The 18,446-nt window shown below is 58.0% G+C and overlaps 7 protein-coding genes across 7 annotated transcripts; 3 read left to right on the top strand and 4 right to left on the bottom strand.

Annotated features, from left to right (window-relative positions):
- Positions 1 to 251: 251 nt before the first annotated feature.
- Positions 252 to 2,640, top strand: THITE_64605 (uncharacterized protein). The gene is made up of 4 exons (XM_003658110.1): positions 252 to 793; positions 863 to 924; positions 988 to 1,403; positions 1,466 to 2,640. Exons 1-4 carry the CDS (start codon positions 623 to 625, stop codon positions 2,383 to 2,385), a joined length of 1,569 nt encoding a protein of 522 aa, XP_003658158.1. The 5' UTR covers positions 252 to 622; the 3' UTR covers positions 2,386 to 2,640.
- A 588-nt stretch (positions 2,641 to 3,228) lies between these two features.
- Positions 3,229 to 3,534, top strand: THITE_2133113 (uncharacterized protein; the record flags this gene model as incomplete). The annotated part of the gene is made up of 1 exon (XM_003658109.1): positions 3,229 to 3,534. One exon carries the CDS (start codon positions 3,229 to 3,231, stop codon positions 3,532 to 3,534), a length of 306 nt encoding a protein of 101 aa, XP_003658157.1.
- A 335-nt stretch (positions 3,535 to 3,869) lies between these two features.
- On the bottom strand, positions 3,870 to 4,700 carry THITE_2133112 (uncharacterized protein; the record flags this gene model as incomplete). Its single annotated transcript, XM_003658108.1, has 4 exons — positions 3,870 to 3,901; positions 3,932 to 4,226; positions 4,350 to 4,497; positions 4,684 to 4,700. 4 exons carry the CDS (start codon positions 4,698 to 4,700, stop codon positions 3,870 to 3,872), a joined length of 492 nt encoding a protein of 163 aa, XP_003658156.1.
- Positions 4,701 to 7,482: 2,782 nt separating this feature from the next.
- THITE_2020265 (uncharacterized protein) lies at positions 7,483 to 8,383 on the top strand (the record flags this gene model as incomplete). Its single annotated transcript, XM_003658107.1, has 3 exons — positions 7,483 to 7,798; positions 7,886 to 7,996; positions 8,067 to 8,383. Coding segments are annotated over 3 exons (744 nt in total), but the record flags the coding sequence as incomplete, so codon positions are not given.
- A 1,394-nt stretch (positions 8,384 to 9,777) lies between these two features.
- On the bottom strand, positions 9,778 to 10,945 carry THITE_2059810 (uncharacterized protein; the record flags this gene model as incomplete). The annotated part of the gene is made up of 3 exons (XM_003658106.1): positions 9,778 to 9,901; positions 9,974 to 10,252; positions 10,332 to 10,945. 3 exons carry the CDS (start codon positions 10,943 to 10,945, stop codon positions 9,778 to 9,780), a joined length of 1,017 nt encoding a protein of 338 aa, XP_003658154.1.
- Positions 10,946 to 12,598: 1,653 nt separating this feature from the next.
- On the bottom strand, positions 12,599 to 13,444 carry THITE_2058639 (uncharacterized protein; the record flags this gene model as incomplete). Its single annotated transcript, XM_003658105.1, has 2 exons — positions 12,599 to 13,027; positions 13,094 to 13,444. The coding sequence occupies 2 exons, from the start codon at positions 13,442 to 13,444 to the stop codon at positions 12,599 to 12,601; spliced, it is 780 nt and encodes a 259-aa protein (XP_003658153.1).
- A 1,859-nt stretch (positions 13,445 to 15,303) lies between these two features.
- Positions 15,304 to 17,562, bottom strand: THITE_2148412 (uncharacterized protein; the record flags this gene model as incomplete). The annotated part of the gene is made up of 3 exons (XM_003658104.1): positions 15,304 to 15,330; positions 15,364 to 17,418; positions 17,470 to 17,562. 3 exons carry the CDS (start codon positions 17,560 to 17,562, stop codon positions 15,304 to 15,306), a joined length of 2,175 nt encoding a protein of 724 aa, XP_003658152.1.
- Positions 17,563 to 18,446: the final 884 nt, after the last annotated feature.

The following is an 18,446-nucleotide window of genomic DNA, read 5'->3' as shown; positions in this document are numbered from 1 at the left end:
ATGTCAGGGAGACCCTGAGAAGAAGCACATGGCCAATGCGAAATGCGTGCCCATTGAGCCCTGGCATTCAATGGCTGATCCTCGCGTCACCAGTGGACCGCCGCGCTGGGAAGAGCATCTTGGCTGCAGACAAAGGGCGGTGGGGTGGAGGGGCACCGACTGGCCGTCTTTCTCGATGGGGTACTTGACCGCGTGCTTTTCTGCCGATCGCCGGGTCCCCTTCCCCTCCTCTGCACCCTTTAACTTCGTGCCGAAACATCCTGAGCGGTGCTAGGTGTCCCTGAAAAGGCCGGGATTTGCCTCGGATGCCTCCAGCGTCCCGATCCTCTGCTCACCCTCCAACTCAACCCCACGTCCACGGGTAGATATTCTCGAAGCCCCTCCCCCTCCCTCATCTTTCGCTATCCCGCCCCAGAATATCATCCAGCAGCTTTGGATGACCTCGGCACCCGTCATCGTTTGATCCATTGCACCTCTTACCGGACAACGGTTCCGTCCTAACTCCCTCCATACCAATCCGTTGTGGGGTTTAAGCGCGGCTCTTGAGCGTCACTCCGCCCCTCTGCGACCGAATCGGTAGTCAAGCGCTCCGATATTGCGCGCATGCGATACCTTGAGTGCCATGGCTGTGGAACAGGGCCCCCATCTCGAGTCGCGCGGCAATGACGCCAAAGACGCCCCTCGAGATGTCTCGGTGCACAGCGGCGACGAGGAGTCGTCCCTCAACAAGGACGTGCTGGCCTTGGACGACTTGGACCCCGCCATGAGCCGGAAGATGCACCTGGTGAACAACGTGAGTGAGGGCGATCCGATCCTTGCGTGGCACTGGACTCAGTCGCCGCTACTAACGGCCCCCGTCCAGGCTATTGACGAGCTCGGCTGGACGCCCTATCACACCAAGCTGTTCTTCCTCAATGGCTTTGGGTAATAAAATAAGCACCATTTCTCCCTCAAAACGCCGGATTTCGGCCGAGCTAACGAGCGTAGATACGCCGTGGACTCACTGATCCTCCTCCTGCAGTCCGTCATCGCCACGCCGGCCTTCACCGAGTTTGGCGAGGTGGGGTACGCCAAGGCATTGACGATCGCGGTGTACTCCGGCATGCTCTCGGGGGCGTTGTTCTGGGGCCTCGGCGCGGACATCATCGGCCGCCGCTACGCCTTCAACCTGTCCCTCCTGATCTGCTCCGCCTCCGCCATCATCGCCGGTGCCATGCCGAGTTGGGCGTCGCTGGGTGTCTTCATCGCACTGATCGGCTTCGGCGGTGGCGGGAACCTCGTGCTGGACACCACCGTCTTCCTCGAATTCTTGCCTGGCGACAAGCAGTGGATGGTAACCGTCATGGCTGCTTGGTGGGGCTTCGGCCAGGCCATCACCGGCTTCTTCGCCTGGGGCTTTCTGGGTGCGTGCGGCTGTAATATAAGCGTGGCTGACTTTGATTGACTCTAACGGTATGTTATACAGTCCCTGAGAAGTGGAACTGCCCCTCGGTCGATACTTGCACCAAAGACAACAACATGGGCTGGAGATACGTCATGTTCACGAGCGGCGCCCTCGTCTTCGTCATGTCGATCCTCCGCCTGACGGTAGTCCGCCTGAGAGAGACGCCGAAGTACCTTCTCGGTCTGGGCGAGGACGCCAAGGTGGTCGACACTTTCCAGGCCTTGGCCGCCAAGTACAACCGCCCATGCAGCCTGACCCTCGAGCAGCTCGAGGCGTGCGGAGTGGTGACGACGGCCCACAGCAAGAACCGCTTCTCGTTTGCCGAAACGCTCATCCACCTCCGTGGGCTGTTCTCGACGCGCAAGACCGGCCTGTCGACCGTCATGATCTGGCTCTCGTGGGCCATGGTCGGGCTCGCCTACCCGCTCTTCTACGTCTTCCTGCCCACCTACCTCGCGACGCGCGGCGCCAGCCTCTCCGTCTCGACCTACGACTCGTGGCGCAACTACGCGCTGACCAACATCAGCAGCATCTTCGGCCCCATCCTGGCCGGCTGGATGTGCAACCTGCCGCTGTTCGGCCGGCGGTACACGATGCTGATCGGCGCGCTGATGACGGCCGCCTTCTTCTTCGCCTACACGGCGGTGCGCTCCGCCGCCCAGGACGTCGGCTTCTCGTGCGCCATCGGCTTCTGCCTCAACGTCTACTACGGCACGCTGTATGCGTACACGCCCGAGGTGCTGCCGAGCGCCCACCGCGCCACCGGCAACGGCGTCGCCGTCGCTTGCAACCGCGTCATGGGCATCCTGTCCGCCGTGATTGCCACCGTGGCCGACACGTCCACGCCCGTGCCCATCTACATCTGCGGCGCGCTGCTGGTTGCCATGGGCCTGGCCGCCGCTGTGTTTCCCTTCGAGCCGTACGGTCGGAGGAGCTCGTGAGGGATGTCCGTGTCCGGCTAGCTGCCCGAGCTGCCCACAGAGCGTGTGGGCGGCGGAGAGGCGCGTCGTCAGGATAGCGGATAGCCTGGAAGGATTAACTATAGCCGCCCGCTCTTGGCTGCCACCCAAGCCTTTTAGAGACTGGGATCGAGACTATGTCCTCGGCAATGAAGGGACGGGATTTTTTCTCCGTCAAGATACCCAAATAGAGACCTAGAGGTGTTCAATCGGCCAAAATGGCATTGTTCGCCATCTACCATCCCGGCTATTTCAGACGCAAGTGGTTGCAGTTGTGCGCTTAACGGTCTGCGCCACCGCCCTTAAACTCGCTGATCCCCAACGTCTTGGATCCCAGAGACCGTTTTGCCTTCTGACTTCGACAAGTGGCTCATGGTGCTTGTCAGGGCGATTGATTCTCTTGCGCTCCAAGAGTTGTTCAGCCCGTCATGGCCAGGTACCAGGCATGGCTGGCTGTCCAAGAACAAAGGAAACCAAGGACTGTCCATTCGACCCCATGTCGAAGATCGATACAACCAATGACGACACAGATTAAAACCAAATATTCCACCTGAGCCGAACCTACCATCAAGGGCATTGTTCGTGAACTAATTTGCCAAAGCCGAGCATCAAATCAGCTTTTTGTGGGAAGACGTGACAAACAAGCTATATAACATCTGTTCCGTCCTCCATCTTCGTCACCATCGTTCATCCAACCCCAGCCCAACCAACAACAGCGGCTCAACCTACACTTAGCCCTCACGACTACCAGCTGCACCATCATCCTAGTGCCGTAACAGGTCACCTCGCCCGTGGCCTCCATCCACCAAGCTAAGCCAGTCCAGGATGGCTCCGCTCACGCCGACCGCCGCGCTCGCCCACCCCCTCGCGGCTCGCTTTGAATCCCCATTCGGCTCGGAACGGGACCCGCACGGGGACCTTTTTTTCGTCACTATTCTCTTCGCGGCGATCGGAGTAGTTCTGCTATGCGCTCTGGTGACGGCGCTGGCCATGATGTGCAGACTCAAGGCCGCGCAGAGGAGGTTTGAAGAGTCATTCCCCGGCCGCCTCGCCGAGGCCCTCGCCGACCAGACCGCGAACGATGGCGGGGACGCTGCGGACGCGCGACGTCCCTCTCGTGCGCGCGAATGAAGTTGATGGACTAGCTACCTGCTTCGGTGGTCGGTTAAAGAGAGCAGGCGGGAAGCCAAAAAAAAAAAAAAAAAAAAAAAAAAAAAAAAAAAAAAAAAAAAAAAAAAAAAAAAAGAGGCTGTGCAAGTATGTCAGATAGCGCAATTGAGTCATTTCATCCCCATTCACCACGGTACTACTGACAACCAGATGCCAACCAGGATTAGCCGTGAGACGTCAGGCGCTCTTCTAACTACACACGTCAAACCAGCTCGATTGCGCAAAGAGCTCTGGGTACCACCTAGACTCAGCAGTAGCAGGCGAGTATATTTGCTTTTGCAGGTTTCCTTCCAAGGTCAAGCATCGTGCACGACAGAACTCGGTAAGCCTAGAACTCCTAGCGTCGCACTGTACGTACCGATTTCGTCCCACGTGTCGCCCACAACCACCATGCCGGCGTCGTCGAGCCAGTCAAATGGCGGTTCCTGCATCGGCCATGCGGCAGCCCCACCCTCCAATCCTGGCGATACCCCGGTTGGCTGAGAGCTTCCAACTAGCAAGCTGGGCATAGAGGCGGCAAACGCATCCCTCACGGTATGCCCGTTCGGTCCGTTGCCTGTTTCTAGAGAGCAACCGCTAGTCGGGAGGGGCGCTGGGGACGGCGTTCGGAAGGTGATCCTGGCTGCATCCAGGGGCTTCCGTTTCGCTAGGATCTATTATAAGCAACCGTGGACTAGCTGGGTTGGGCCATCCTATGCCAACTTGCTATCGGGAATCCGTTTTTGGACCCGAGAGGCGGAGCCTTTCTTCTGGCTACGGGCGATCCCGCGACTGACGCGCTCCATCGGCAACGGCTGGCCTTGGAGGTAGACCACCGTCTTCTTGCCGGGAGCGGCGTAGCGCCGGAGTTCATCGGCAATGAGGGCCCACTCGTCGCTGTTTACGTATTTGAGCTGGCCAAAGCGATACTTGTACTGTCTCTCTCTGTGGCGACTAGTTAGCTAACGCTGTGGAGGAGCAACGTCTGGGGCCGACGGATGATGTAGTTACGTTGCGTAGAAGCCGTGCTTTGCGCATATGTGCTCTATAACCTCGCGCAGGGTCTTCTGCTAGTTCGTCAGGAGGTCGAGAATCTCATCCTCATATTTTCTCCAGTCAAGAGGTCGGGACAGCCTCTCCGGCGGCATTTTGGATGGTCAATGCTCGGCTGCTCCCAGAAATTTTGGTGTCGGAGCATCACAGAGAAATGTGGAAAAGAACAAGAGGTCATGAGCTACATATTTAACTTCAGCACACGCATCGATCGAGGCTGTCGACGTGATGGTTATCATCTACTACATCAGTGCCTCCTCCAGCATGAGTCCAAAAAGAGCACACCTGCACAGGGATTTCCCAACCTTGGTACATACTAATCGGGGATTTCCCTACCTTGGTACGTACCTAATCTGGGATTTCCAACCTTGGCACGACCTTTCATTGGCTAGGGCGATTGCGGAAAAGTGGGTACTTGCGCAGCCTCTTCGACCTGGGGCCGTGTGTTGGGACGGTGGTGTTTTTCCACCGCATCGCACTGCGTTAGTGTGGGCGAAGCCAAACCTGCGACCCACCCGATCCCCCCGGAAGAGGTCGAAGAGGCGGAAATTCCCACTTTTCTGCAACCGCCCCGGGCCAGCAGCTCTTCGCCCAACTGGCCCCGTTCCTTCTAGGTTGTTTGCGCGAGCCCCCGACGCCTTGCAAAACATTGCTTGTTTGCGTGTTATAATCCGTACACTACTAGTTTGGTTCTTACCCCCACTTTTTTACAGGGGGCTGCAGCCAACCAAAGTCGGCCTTTTGACCCGCCTGTTCCGTCTCTGGCCTCATCCTCTCCAGACTCGAAGTTCAAGTGAGGCATGTCGGGCATAGTGAAGCAGCGGAGTGAACGCAATTACCCTATCTAGCTAACTTGCCAGGCACTGAAAGAAGCTGCATTGTGGGCAGAGGCTACAGTGCCCACCGACTTTCTCTAGCGGTTAGTCTATTCTTTGCTAAGACGGCTAGGTAGGTACATGATAGCTCGAGGGAATCGGAGTGCTTCTCGTGATTCCACCCAAGTACCACGCTAACGGACAAACAAGGGGGGCACTGTACAAGTACACTGATTTGCTCGACTTCCATGCCAGACGTCGCTGATCGGCGTTGTCCCGTCGTCCCCATCCCCCTGCATAGTGCGGCATACAGTTATACACTACCTACTTGGTGGGTGAGGTCCCGGTGCCCCACTTCGTCCTTTTGTCTTGCAAGCAGCGGTGCCAGCAGCAATGTGTGAAACCCAACGAAGTAGAACCTGGAAGTCGACACTTCGGTCGCTCTCAAAAAGTACAGTCCTCGTCGGGGCTCAGGGCTCCTGCATCGCCGCAGTTGACCGCCAGCCAAGGCACCATGTGGTGCTACGTTCGGAACCGCTTTCTTAATCACGTTTGGCAGCCTGGACTCCCCAAGTTGGCCCTAATCAATAGTCCGCAAAAGTACAAGAGCCTGTCCAAAAGAACACCCAAACGGGCGGACATGAGAGAGTCGCGCTGCTCTGGACGGCCGACGTATAAAGGCAATTGGATTCCGATCATGGAATCGACCAAGACCCCCTCTTCTCTGTCTCATCTCCTTATAGCATTAGAACGTCTCTATTCACTACTGTTCCCCCCCAACATGTCTGCCAAGCGCCCTCGGTCCATCGCCTCGACAATGGTCAACCCTCCCCAGTCTGCCTCGGGGAGCACGGTCCTGTATGTTTTGTATGGCTTGTATAGGCATTTTCTTCCCTAGCGCTCGTCCTCCCCTCTTCTCTTCTCGCCCCTTCCCCTACCTCCTTTTCCTTTAGGGAGAGATGGGAATAATGTCACTGCAAGGCGTACAACGGAGCTGACAATGGATAGACCGTCAGCAGGCTAGCCGCGGGTCCAACCAGAAGCTTAGCCAGCGCCTCGACATCTAGCCCCCTGCACCTCCCTCTCGGGCTAGACACATCGGCCTCCATATTGTTGAAATTGGTATACGATGTCAGTGACGTGACCGTCAGTGAGAAACTTCATCGGATTGTTTCTCAGCTTGGCACGAATAGCACTGGCGGCAAATGATTGTCTCAAAGGCACCTAGACAGCATGATGCTATATAATTCAATGGCGGCGGAGACTCTCGAAATGCACGGCGATCATCAACGGGATACCTGAGAGCACTGCGACAGGTCACAGAAGTAGGGGCTGCGGGCCGAGGATGAGTTTGATTCCAATGCTTTGCACGTTTCCTCCCTATCCAAGTGTTGCTACCTTCTTACCTCTACCGGAAACCGGGTGCCGTGGCAATGGAAAATGTGGGCTACGTTCGTGTTCAACAAGCGTGTATGCATGTGAGCACCGAAGACTCATGCAGACAGGAAAACGTGTGGTGAGCCAGGGAATGGGCTTGTGCAAATACCTACCCATTCCTGTGCGAGAGCTTGGCACGCAGGTGAAACCCTTCTTGGGGGCTTACCAGAGCTTCCATTTATACCTAGGTATCTCCAGCTGTATATAGTCTCACAATCCTTACCGTCTCGCCTTGTTCCAACCAACTGCAATCTACTACTACCAATGACCTCCCTTCAGAACCGCGCCTTGCCAGTTCCCTGCAATATGACAAACGCGAGTTCGTGACGCCAACCTCATGGAGTGTGCACTATGTTCCCAGCCTTAATGTCGGGCAGACTACAGTTGATGATTCCATCTACGACAGCGCCATGGAATTGGTAGTGCAGTTGATCAGTCTACTTCCCAAAGTCCGAGAAATTCTCGGACTTAAGGTTACCTGACTGGGCACCTTCCGAGCTCCCATCCCAGCCCCTGCTTGTCCACACCCAGATCCTCCCGAATCGAACAGGCAGCGAAGCTTACCTATGTATGCAAAACCGCGACTGCACATGGCTGCTCGACAAGTAAATTGCGCGAATGAAGAATGAAGTTTGAGTTCATCGACAGCCGCGACATTGGCGACTGGCGTACGAGAAGACAGATCCGTAGCTATGTGGCCAAGGGCCGGAACGCCGGCAGGAAGCTCACCCGGCCGTCGAGGAAGAAGGCGCAGGAAGCGCTGATGGCCACCGCCAGCTCGCCCACGGCGCTATCTGCCTATCGGCAAATATTACTATCACCGCCCGCCCAGGCCAGTGTAGCCGCCCCGTTTCCTCGTGGCTCGTCAGTCCTCCTGAGCTCGCTCCCGGCACATGTGCAGCTCACTGCGCGGTCCCTCGGCCTGGGCGTCCTCGAACGAGGTGGGCATCCCAGCATCACCTGGCCTTCCTTGAAAACCTGGTACTGCCATGTAGTAGCCGGAGTCTGATTGCCGACTTGCCGTCTAGCCATTTCTTTCTTCGCGAATATTCGGCATCCTCCCGAGCTGGACGACGTTCTCGACTACGCCTCGGAGCCGCGTTCAAATTACATCGTGCCGATCCTGCGGGATGAAGCGTGTAAGCAAACCATCCGCTCTGCTCACTGCCTTCGCAGAGTCCCCGCACTCCAGGACTAACTTAGCGGCAGATTTCCACGGGGCGATGGCCGTGTTTATGGCCGCATTCCCCAGCATGCCCGTGTCCCCCAGCCAGGATAGCACGGCAGCGCGCGTGCGCCACCTCTGCGTCGCCCTCCGGCTCGTTAACGCCCGGCTGTCCGGCAGCAACGCCGCGGCCGACGAGAACGTGACCGTGGTGATGATACTGGCGCTGTACGAGCGCTTCCAGGGGTCCTACCACCGCGGCCGGCTGCATCTCGACGGCGTGCGGCGCATGGTTGAGATGCGCGGCGGCATCGGCGGCTTCGCAAGAAGCAACCCTACCTGGGCCCGCAAAGTATTCCGGTACGCATTGAGGCACCATCTCCCACCCCCCCGCTCTCACACACCCACTGAGTCTGCGTCTGCAGAGCCGACGTCGAGTGCTCCCTCCACCTCGGCACGCCCACCCGCTTTACCGTCCGCGAGGTCGAAGCCTCAATCCCGCGCGCTCGCACCATCCTCGACCTACCCTTGCCGCCGGACCACCACCGCCCCTGCGCGTCTGCCACGGCCCAACTCGCATCGGTGCTCCCGCCCGCCCTCGCCGCCCTCCTCAGCGACGCAGCGCACACGGCCCGCCTCCTCCGCGCCGCGGCCACCTCAAGTTCGCCGCCCCGTCGCAGCACCACCAAGCTGCCCAGCGACGCTGTCCACGACACCTTCATCCAGCTGGCCTACCGCGTCCAGGCGCTGTCGTCGCTGGTCGGAACAACAGCCGCCAGTCACACCACCGGCGCATCATCTCCCGTCGTCGAGATCGATACCGCCTCCGCCCAGGACGCAACTGGCCTCGACCTCGATCTCAATCCCAACCAGAACCCCAACTTGATTAACCAGAACCTCGCCTTAGCCAACCAACCCCAATCTGATCTCCCAAACCCCCTCCTCCCCTCCAACCGCGCCCTAACCTCAGCCCCAACCCCAGCCCCAACCCAAGTGACAGCGACACTGACACCAGAACAAGCCGCATCCATCGTATCAATCGGCCTAACAGCCTTCGTGTCCCGCTTCCTCTGGGTGGGCACCACCCACCACACTGGCGGCAGCGGCGGCCAGGCCGGCGCGAGCGAGTGGGCGTGGGTGCGGGCGCCTGCGCGGGTGGTGCTTTCCGTGTGGTTGGGACTGGCACGGGCACGGGCACGGGCACAGGCGCAGGCACAGGCACAGGCACGGGCGCGGGTACAGGCGCGGGGAAGGGGAGGGGAGGGGGAGGTTGGGAATTGGGATCAGGTTCGGGAATTGGATGGGGATGGGGATGGGGATCAGGATCAGGATCAGGATCGGGGCTGGGAGATGCAGGTTGTTTTGTGGATGGTGCTTGTCGGGGTCGCGTGCGGCGTGTTGGGGCGCGGTGGCTGCGGCGGTGGTCATGGTCATGAAGGTGAGGGTGAGGTTGGGGAGGTGGACTGTGATGATGATGATAGGTTGCTGGTCGAGACGACGAGGATGATCGCGGGCAGGTTGGGGCTGGGCAGCTGGGAGAGTGTAGCTCGCGTGCTGGAGGGGTTTCCGTGGGTGGATGCGCTGCATGGGTCCGCCGGACGGAGGCACTGGGACCGGTGCATGGGGGTTGGTGCAGGCTCGGGTGGTGCAGATGATTGAGAGTCGCCTGTTGAAATAGCTAGACTGGACGGACTGGAGTGGATACAGAATTAGGTTACGCAAGGTGCAATCCTGACTGCGTGCTGCATCAGAAATCTAGGCCACCTCCTGCAGTCTGCTCACGCTGCCCGGCTCGACGGCCTCCAGCTCCTTGGCAACGAGCTCCCACACGCGCTTCTGCTGCTCCAGGTCGTTCTTCACCCAGTCGGGGACGTCGGGCCTGCGATGCGGGTTGATTTAGCCCAGGGCTCGCACATTCGGGTGAATACAAGCATGATGGTGGTCCACTCACTCGCCATCCTCGCAGGAATGAAGAAGCTTGCCGTGGCTCTCGACGCCGGCGACCGCGCCGTGCAGGATCGGGCGGCTGCCGTCGTCGGCGGTCCGCCCGTATTTTTCGTGCTGCTCGCGGATGCCCTGCTTGATGTTGGGCGGGGCGTTACGCGCGAGGTTGGTGACGCAGAAACCCGGGCAGACGAGATTCAGGATGATGCCTGTCTTCTCGAAGGGGACCACCTCGCGGGCGAGGTGGCGGCCGGCGAAGATCTCGGTCAGCTTGGAGAAGGGGTAGCTGGGCGGTGCGAGTATTAGCACAGCAGGGCTCTCGTGTTAGAAAAAAAAAGCACAGAGAAGAAGAAGGCGCTACAAACGTTCGGAACGGCACAAAATCCTCTGCGTCCATGCCCTTGATCGGGTCGTCCTTGATCTTCTCCCACAGCTCCATGGGCTGGATAAACCCGACCCTGCTGGCGACAATCACGATCCTCGGCTGGCAGTCCGCCACCAGCTTCGCCTTCTTGCGCATCTCGGGCAGCAGCAGCACGGCCAGCAGAAAGGTGCTGATGACGTTGACCGTGACGGACTTGATGTGGCCCTCGGCCATCTCGCGCGCGCCGAGCGCGACTCCCGCGTTCTCGATCAGCGCGTCGATGCGGTCCAGCTCGGCGGCGGCGCGCCGCGCGAACGCCCGCACGCTGTCGTAGCTCGCCAAGTCGAGCTGCCACACCTCGACGACGCTGCTGCTGCCGGCCGCGCCCGCGGCCTCGTCGATGTCGCGCTTGGCCTGCTCGCCGGCGGCCTGGTTGCGCACGGCCAGGATGACCTTGGCCGCGCCGACCTTGGCAAGGTGCTTGGCTGCTTCGAAGCCCAGGCCCGTGTTGGCGCCCGTGACGATGTACGTCCTGCCGGCGCAGAGCTCTGGTGTGACGAGCAGCGGCAGGTTGTGCTTCTGGTTGCGGATTAGGTCGGTTTCGGAATCGGACATGGTGGTGGTCTTTGGTGGCTAAGAATCGAGATGAAGAGGGGCTTGGGTGAGGCTCTGGTGAAAGCGTAAGGCTATGTTTGGGCAGTCGGCTTCGAGTCTGTCAGTGTGATTTCTTGAGGTCCAGCACTGCTGGCACCGGAGAGATGACCGCTTTATATGCTCGATTGCCGCGGAGGCTGGCCAGGGCAACGGCATTCCAAGATCCGACACGGACATTTCTGCTAAAGCCGTACCGCTGGTGACTACAGAGACTACCTTGTTTCCGAGCCTCTTCCCGAGGCCATGGTGATCCAGGGGGCGTATAGGGTCGCATTCTGCCGTCCGGTACCTGCCGAGAGGGTTTGCTGGGGGAGTTCCGCTCACTTCACGCGGGCCAGTAGGAGACCAGTGTCCTAATCCGGCCAGGGAGTGGTGTCTATCGAGACCACGCTGCGAGACCCCGCAGACTCTACTTGCAGTAGTGAGACGAGCCAGCTGTGAACTGGCCAACCGGAGAGCATTGTCCTAATCGGGAAGCACAGTCGCAGCCAGTCGATGATTCCGTGGCTACCTCCCCGGTGTCGGACTTTGCGGGGTTAACTGGGCACCTATCTACCATGCACGGAGCTAAGGGAGGCTCCGCTTTTGGCTACGGTGCTAAGTACGGAAGTACCATGGCGCGCCATGGGGTGGTGGCAAAACGAGCTCCCACCCGTTTTCCAGTACGGAGTCGAGTACATAGCTGGAAAGTGAGCTTGAATTTTAGAAGCCATTGCTATGAAAGTCACCCAGATGAATCTCCCTCCCTCTTTAAAGCACAATATAGCCAAAGGGATGTTCTTTGATGTAGAAGAGTATCTTAAGAATATCTTCTCTTTAAGGGATCATTTTCTAGAGGAAATATCTCAGCTTGGTGGTTAGTTTAGGAAGGAGTGACTGGTATGGGTTTGTTTTCTAGGCGAAAAATTTCGGCCTGTACGACAATCCCTCACCCCGAAGAAGGTGGCCATGATCATTTTGGCACCACCCCATGGCGCGCTAAGGTACATAATGTAGTGGCACGCGTTGGCGGTCTCACTTCAATGACCTCATCGTCACTCAAGCTAATTACCGCACGCCGGCCGGTTTTAAGCGCGCGGAGGCTCAAAAGAAGGAGACAGGGATGGAAAGCAGTCTTGGCAAGATCGCTGAACATCTCGAAACTCATACGCCCGGAATTCCATGACTCGGCCCGCATGACCGGATCGAGCGCTCGAAAAAACGCTGTGATGGACAATCCAATGGTCCACTGACAACCTTTTTAGTTTTGACAGTCCCACCATTATAGTGTAGACGACCTCGTATTAACCTTCGACGTTACACAACCGTCTCCAAAGCCACCCCGTTTCCCTGTTCCACAGTACGGAAATAGTTGTCGCCGAAACCAACCGCTCCCGTGCGCATATGGTGATCAGCGAGGGGATACTGCCGTCGTCGCCGTAGCCAATGGGCTCGGGATTTGCAACGGCTCCATCTCGCGCCGTCGTGGCCACCTGGCTAGGTACCTTGCGACGCACCTCAAGAAATTGGGCCGACTTCAGACACGATCAGAAGCTTCAGGTCGATGAGAAACAAGTCTAGAAAATCCCACGAAGGCTCGATCCCGGGTCAGCACCTGCACTCAAACCGGTACATTCAGTCCAACCTATCCATCAAGCGCCCAATGAGATCGGTCGACAGATCCCCAGTCTTGCCCACCAGCTGCTGGAAGCCGGCACTCTTCCACAGCTTCTCCGCCTTGCAAGCCGCGTACAACAGCACCAGGGACCTCAGCTGGTCGGGCCTGGGCTCCTCGTAGCAGAATTTCAGCAACTCGACGACCTCCTCCACATTATTGTCCCGCAGATTGAAGCCAACCAGAGCCTGCCCGAGATTGTACAACGCCATCTCCGCCAGCCTCGAGATTCCGTAGTAGTCAGCAAAGACATAGACACGGGCGTGATGGAGGAAGGACTCTGCGCCGCTTCGCTGGGAACCCGGGCCGGACATGGTGGGAATCGGCGGCGGATCGCTTGGGCAACCCTGCGACGCCTGCTTCTTGAACCTCTCCCACAGCCTGGCGTTCTTTCCATATTGCTGGGTTTCTGGTTCGTAGCTTGGCTGTGAATAGTACGAAGCAGCAGCCCTTACAGCCTTTTTCTTCTTCCTGCCATAATGAAACCGCGAGGATTGCTCTGAGTCATAATTGGGGGGATCGTAATCCGCCTTCGCAGTTGGTGGGGGAGGAATGTCGGTATACGTGTCGGTATACGTGTCGGTATACGTGTCGGTATAAGCATATTGGATGAACGACACGAATGTCTGCTCGTCGACATCTTCCAGTTCCGCATGGGCACCCCGAGCCTCTTTGTAGTTCGTGTTGTTGATCAGGACGCCAAGCGCCCCAGATTGTCGCGCAACAAGGGCTGAGTGGACGTTGAATTCACGCTTGTTCGGCCCAACAGAAAACCGGAACGGCTTCGACGAGGCGATGCTAATCATGCCCTTTGTGGTCAGTACTGCGTATCATGAGCAAGACCGGATATAAGGTGAGGAAGCAGCGGGGCTTGATTACTCCTCCCATGAGAGCGGCTCCATGTTTTTCTTGTCAACTCCCGGCTCCATCTTTTTCTCGTCAACTCGACCGGTCAGACAATGGTGAGACGCTCAAGAGCGGCGGTATCCGCGTTCTCAAGCGGCGACGACGTTGCGGAGGAGCGTCCGGTGAGCTGGAAGGATGGCTGGGAGTGAACTGAAAAGAATTTGGAAGACGAGCGGGGTGACAAAAAACGGCGCGCATCTCAATGACCAATTAGACTCCTGCCTGCACAAGAACCCAAAGGACGTTTGGTCGAAGTGAGGCTGCCCAAAGCGTGAGACATGGTGCCAATCACGTCTTGGGAGCTCGTTTGTCCTCTCCGACCTCGCTGAATCTGGTCCGGGACCGGACCAGGTGTCGCGCACCAGAGGCAACGTTTGTTGGCGGGCAATATCCTGTCGGTCAGCAGAGCAGAGACGACACTAGTCGCTCCAATTATCCAATTTTTTGCGTGACAACCAATGCTCGCCCTCGGGAAAGACATACTTGCAAGCGCAAAATCGCTTAAACCTACCACTTTGACGCGAGGAAACATCTCTCGGGCAGTCATGGCCAAAGATTGGCCAATAAATGGTTGTCCAGCCATTATGGTTGCCTCATGGGGAGCATCAATGCCCACCTGATTGCTCAGCTGTATACATAGACACTTAGAGGCTGGGACCCTTAAAAGCTCTTCCCAAGCTTTCCGCTTACCGCATCGTGCTCGGCTCCCTCGCCGGCTTCCTCTTGCTCGCGTGGATCCTCCGCTCGTGCACCGCCCTGGGGGCGCCGCCGGGGCAGCTGTAGCAGCAGCAGGAGCCCGTGCCCGTGCCCGTGCCCGGCCGCCGGCGCTGGTACGGCGGTGCGCGTGCCGAGTATACCGGCGGGAGGGACCGGCTGCCGTCTCCTGCGGCGAGACTTGCGCGTTCCGAGAGGGAGGAGTTGAAGGCGGAGGAGTGGGTCGTCGAGGAGGGTGAGCGTTGGGGTGGTGCCGGTGCAGGAGGTTGCGCCCGATGTGGTGAGGCATGGGGGGAGGAGGAGTTCTGGTGGCGGGGGTTATGGATATGGGGAGTGGCTGGGTAGGCGGAGTAGGAGTCGTAGTCGCGGGAAATACTAGGATGGGACGTAGTGGACTGATGGTGGCTGCTTTGGGCTGCTAAAGCGGGCGTACGGTTGCTTGGTCGGGCAAACCCTCATGTGTCCATATTTTGATTTTCGGTGATACAGCAGCAATGTTAGCGTTCGGGACAAAAACGGAGCAGAGCCGGGCGCATCGGATTCCCAGGAGTTGGGTGTAGTGTGAAGCCACTGACACAGATACCACTGGCGGAGCCGCAAGTTGAGGGCGGTAGCTGCTTAGGTAGACAGGTAAGGTACCGGCACTCTTACAAGGCAGTATCCCCGTTTGTAGTCCTGAGCCGCGGTGCGCGAGCAGTGGCTACTTCAGCCTGAGATTTCTCCAGACCGTTTGGCGACATCGACCGCAGCCGGGATGGTGTCATAACGCTGCAACAAACCACTAATAACCAAATCAGAGGCGCCGGATGGAGCAAGGCCGTGAGTATCCGCATCAGCAGGCCAGCTTCCTATGGATAATGGATGAAAACACAGCCAGGGGAAGGGGCAAGGAGCACGGGGAAAGGCAAGGCACTCCGCAGAGCTGAGGATTTGGTTTGCGCCAGAACCAAGCCATCTCTAAATAAAGGAAACAAAAAGAGAGAGAACATGAATCCCATGGAACTAGATGGTATCCTCCGAATGCCCAGTATTCGACCTCCGGTGTCTATAACCTAAACACCTCTGAAATGTTCTGCAGTTCTCCTGCTCTTGACCAACCGCGTACCATGCCGTCATCGAGGATGGGCAACGAACCGAAACCTTGATCGAATGGAGCATCAGGAGAAGACCAGTTTTCGCCCTGTGCAATGGGATCAATGGGATTCCATGCTGTCAAAGGCCATGCGGAATCATCGACACCGGCTATGGCACTCGCGCTCGGCTCGGGTGCTGCTGCTGCATTGGTGAGATGGGATGGATCGAGGTCCAGAAATCCAGCCTGTGGGCAAGCTCCAGCCCACTGTGCAGCCGAAGACGGCCCTGGGAGATCGAACCCAGGAATACCAGTGACACCAGTGCTGTCGATGTTGGAAGGACCAGGCTGGCCGTTCGGTGGAGCTAGCGCACCGCAATCGATGAGCGAGGTTGTTGCATTGTCGCCGAAGCCGGGGGCGGACACTTTCGAGAGAGTTGAATTGTTGGAACAGGCTGAGGTCGGACCCAGGTTGGGAAGCCCTGGAATACCAGCGTGCTCTCCCACGGTCGGCCTGAGCCACGGAAGATTTGGCTCAAGTGGCGGGTTCCATTTGATGGTGGGTAACTGCAGCAAGGCATCGTGAGTTAATGGTGGATGGTTGACCCCCGCTGAGGCCGTAGCAGCCGAAGACGAGGAGCTCTCAAAGTCCTGCTGAGCCATTGTCTCAAAGTCCTGCTGAGCCATTGCAAAGTCTGCGTGAAGGCGCTCCTCGGAAAAATCCTCCTGAAGCCGCAGCGTGATAAACCGCGCCGTCACTGCCGCATCCTGGGTATCTCTCGGCTCGCTCCAGTTGAGATGCGGGCCGTCAAGAAAAGCCTGGTAGCGGATGTCGTTGAGAGTGGACCGCACCCATCTTTCCAGAAAGTTTCGATACTCCGCTTGCCGGGGAAGCAAGTATATGCTCTCAGGAAATGGTTCGTTCGGAAACAGGGTCCGAAACAGAAACGCCCACTGCTCATGGTGTTGCATCTTCTTGCCGCCGAAATGCGCCTTGATGGTGTCCCGTTGTCGCTCATTCATGTAACAGCCACCGCCGCGGCGTTTTGGGGGTGTTGCTGAACAGGCTGTGCGACGGTGGAGACGGAGCGCATCCTCATCGTCATACGTAGTGTAACATCGAGGACAGGTGATTGCGAAGTGCTTCTTGAGTAGATGGGTCTTCACATCAGTGATGCGCCGAAAGCCAGTTCCGCACTCGAAGAGGTAGTGTTTCGGCCTCCACTTTTGATACGGGCAGGCATACCAGCGGTTCTGTGCGTGTGGCGCTGATGAGGGTGGTGTCGGGGCCGAATCGCTGTTGTCGTCCTCGTCCTCGTCTCCATCCCCATCTCCGGATCCTTGGCCAATTCTGTGTCGACGGCCTGCAAACCCTTTCTTGTCGTAAGGCTGACCGCACGCCCGAGCGGTGGGGCGTTGTTCCGCTTGATAGGCGGGACCCTTGCCTTTTTCTCGCCTGCCTGATCTTTGCGGGGGATGCGACCTCCAGTGAGCCTCAAGACGTCTCAGAAGGAAGGCGCGTGTTTCCTCAATTTCCCCCTGGATTCGCTGTCGCTCGATCACAGCCCTCTCAAGGTTTGCAGAGTCCCATGATTTGCGTGTCATGACGTCCGTTGAAACGGAGGCAGTGGCAGACCGCTCCATACTGTCCCCAAAAGTGGCACCACCGAGCTCACTAGGTTTGCTGAGTGCCTTGTTCAAGCGGTCGCCAGCGAAGAGGAGGACTCCGTCAGTCCACGAAAACTCGTACAGCCATGGAAGAGGACATGGGTTTGATGCATGAGAGCCCGACACCTCGGGGTGTCCATCAATCTCGAAAGGCAAGGTGCGAGTGGCATCGTCGTAAACGATGAAATTCGTGAACCCGAGAAGAATTTCCGGCCGGGGGGCGGTCCAACGAGACCGCGGGGTGCCTTCTGTGAGAGCGGAGAATGTTTCGCCGCACGACGTTGGAGCTGGTTCAGAAGGGGCGTCCAAGGGTGCCGCATAGTCGGCGATCGGCACGATCTCAGTCGCGGCGACAACAGGCTGAGATGATCTCTCGCCGTCCAAGCCATCTGGGTCATCGTTTCGGATGGATGGTGGAGCCTGAGACCAGGTCAGCGCAATCGATGTTCAGTGATGACCCGGCTAACTTACCACCGTGGTAGCGTGCTTGCGGGCCGTGAGAGGAGCCGTGGTATTGGAGGAGTCTGGCTTCTCCTCTACAGACTTCGGGCGAAACGGTAACATGGTTGAGTGTTGTCAAGTGCGTGGGGTGGCGGCGACGTTTACCAAGATAGGTATTTCAATTTCCCGAGTGTTGCCAGCGGTCAGTTACGCCTCGAGTTTGTTCCCCAAGACCCCAACCAAGGTGATCGAGATCACTGGCCCTTTTATCTCAGAGCTCTCAGGGCAAATAGGCACCGGCTGTTTGCCCAAAAGTTGTTGTGATGAAAAATGTGAAGCCATGTTTTCAAAGTCCTGAAAACCACTTGGAAATTCGTCGGTGTGGATTTCAGGCCTTGAAATCTGATTCATCTCAGCCAATCCAGGACGAGCACTAGCCCAGCGTTTTCAACTCCGGTGAAAATGACTAACCAGACATGGTAATAGCTTTCTGCAAGACCGGGGTCCTGGCATTCTCCTATCAATGCTGTGAAACATGAGCCGTCAGCTCCGGCCACCTCTGCCCGTCAAGGCTGGGAGCGGTGTCTTGCCATCCCTGTTCCTGTTGATGATCCGCCCCTCTTCTCCGGAAATCTCAAGGCCACTCACAACCTTACCTACCAACCTAGTGAACACCGATGTCATGTTGCGCCGCAGCGCTCAGGGCTGATGCGAGTAGCGGGGTCCCCCGGCTCCCCCAAAGTCGTAGTGGGCGCATTTGGCGGTGGCGTTGACGTCGAGCTTCTGCTCGTCGACCTGAGCGGCCCCGCCAAGACTGGCGCGGTGCATGAGCCGACTTGCTTCTTTGACGGTTCCAAATGGAACCACAGAAGCAATGTGCCGGAGTCGCGAAATCGGCGTTGTTGAACAGCGGCAGCTCTCTTGCCAGTACCACAGTACACGAGAGCTGCGTGAATTCTGGAAACAGGCCCGGAGACCTCATCAGCGGGGCGCAGCCCTGTCTCGAT

Source organism: Thermothielavioides terrestris, chromosome 6 (assembly GCF_000226115.1).
Source record: "Thermothielavioides terrestris NRRL 8126 chromosome 6, complete sequence".
NCBI lineage: Eukaryota > Fungi > Ascomycota > Sordariomycetes > Sordariales > Chaetomiaceae > Thermothielavioides > Thermothielavioides terrestris.
Note: the sequence above shows the minus strand (reverse complement) of the source record. Positions and strands in the feature narration are given on the sequence as shown.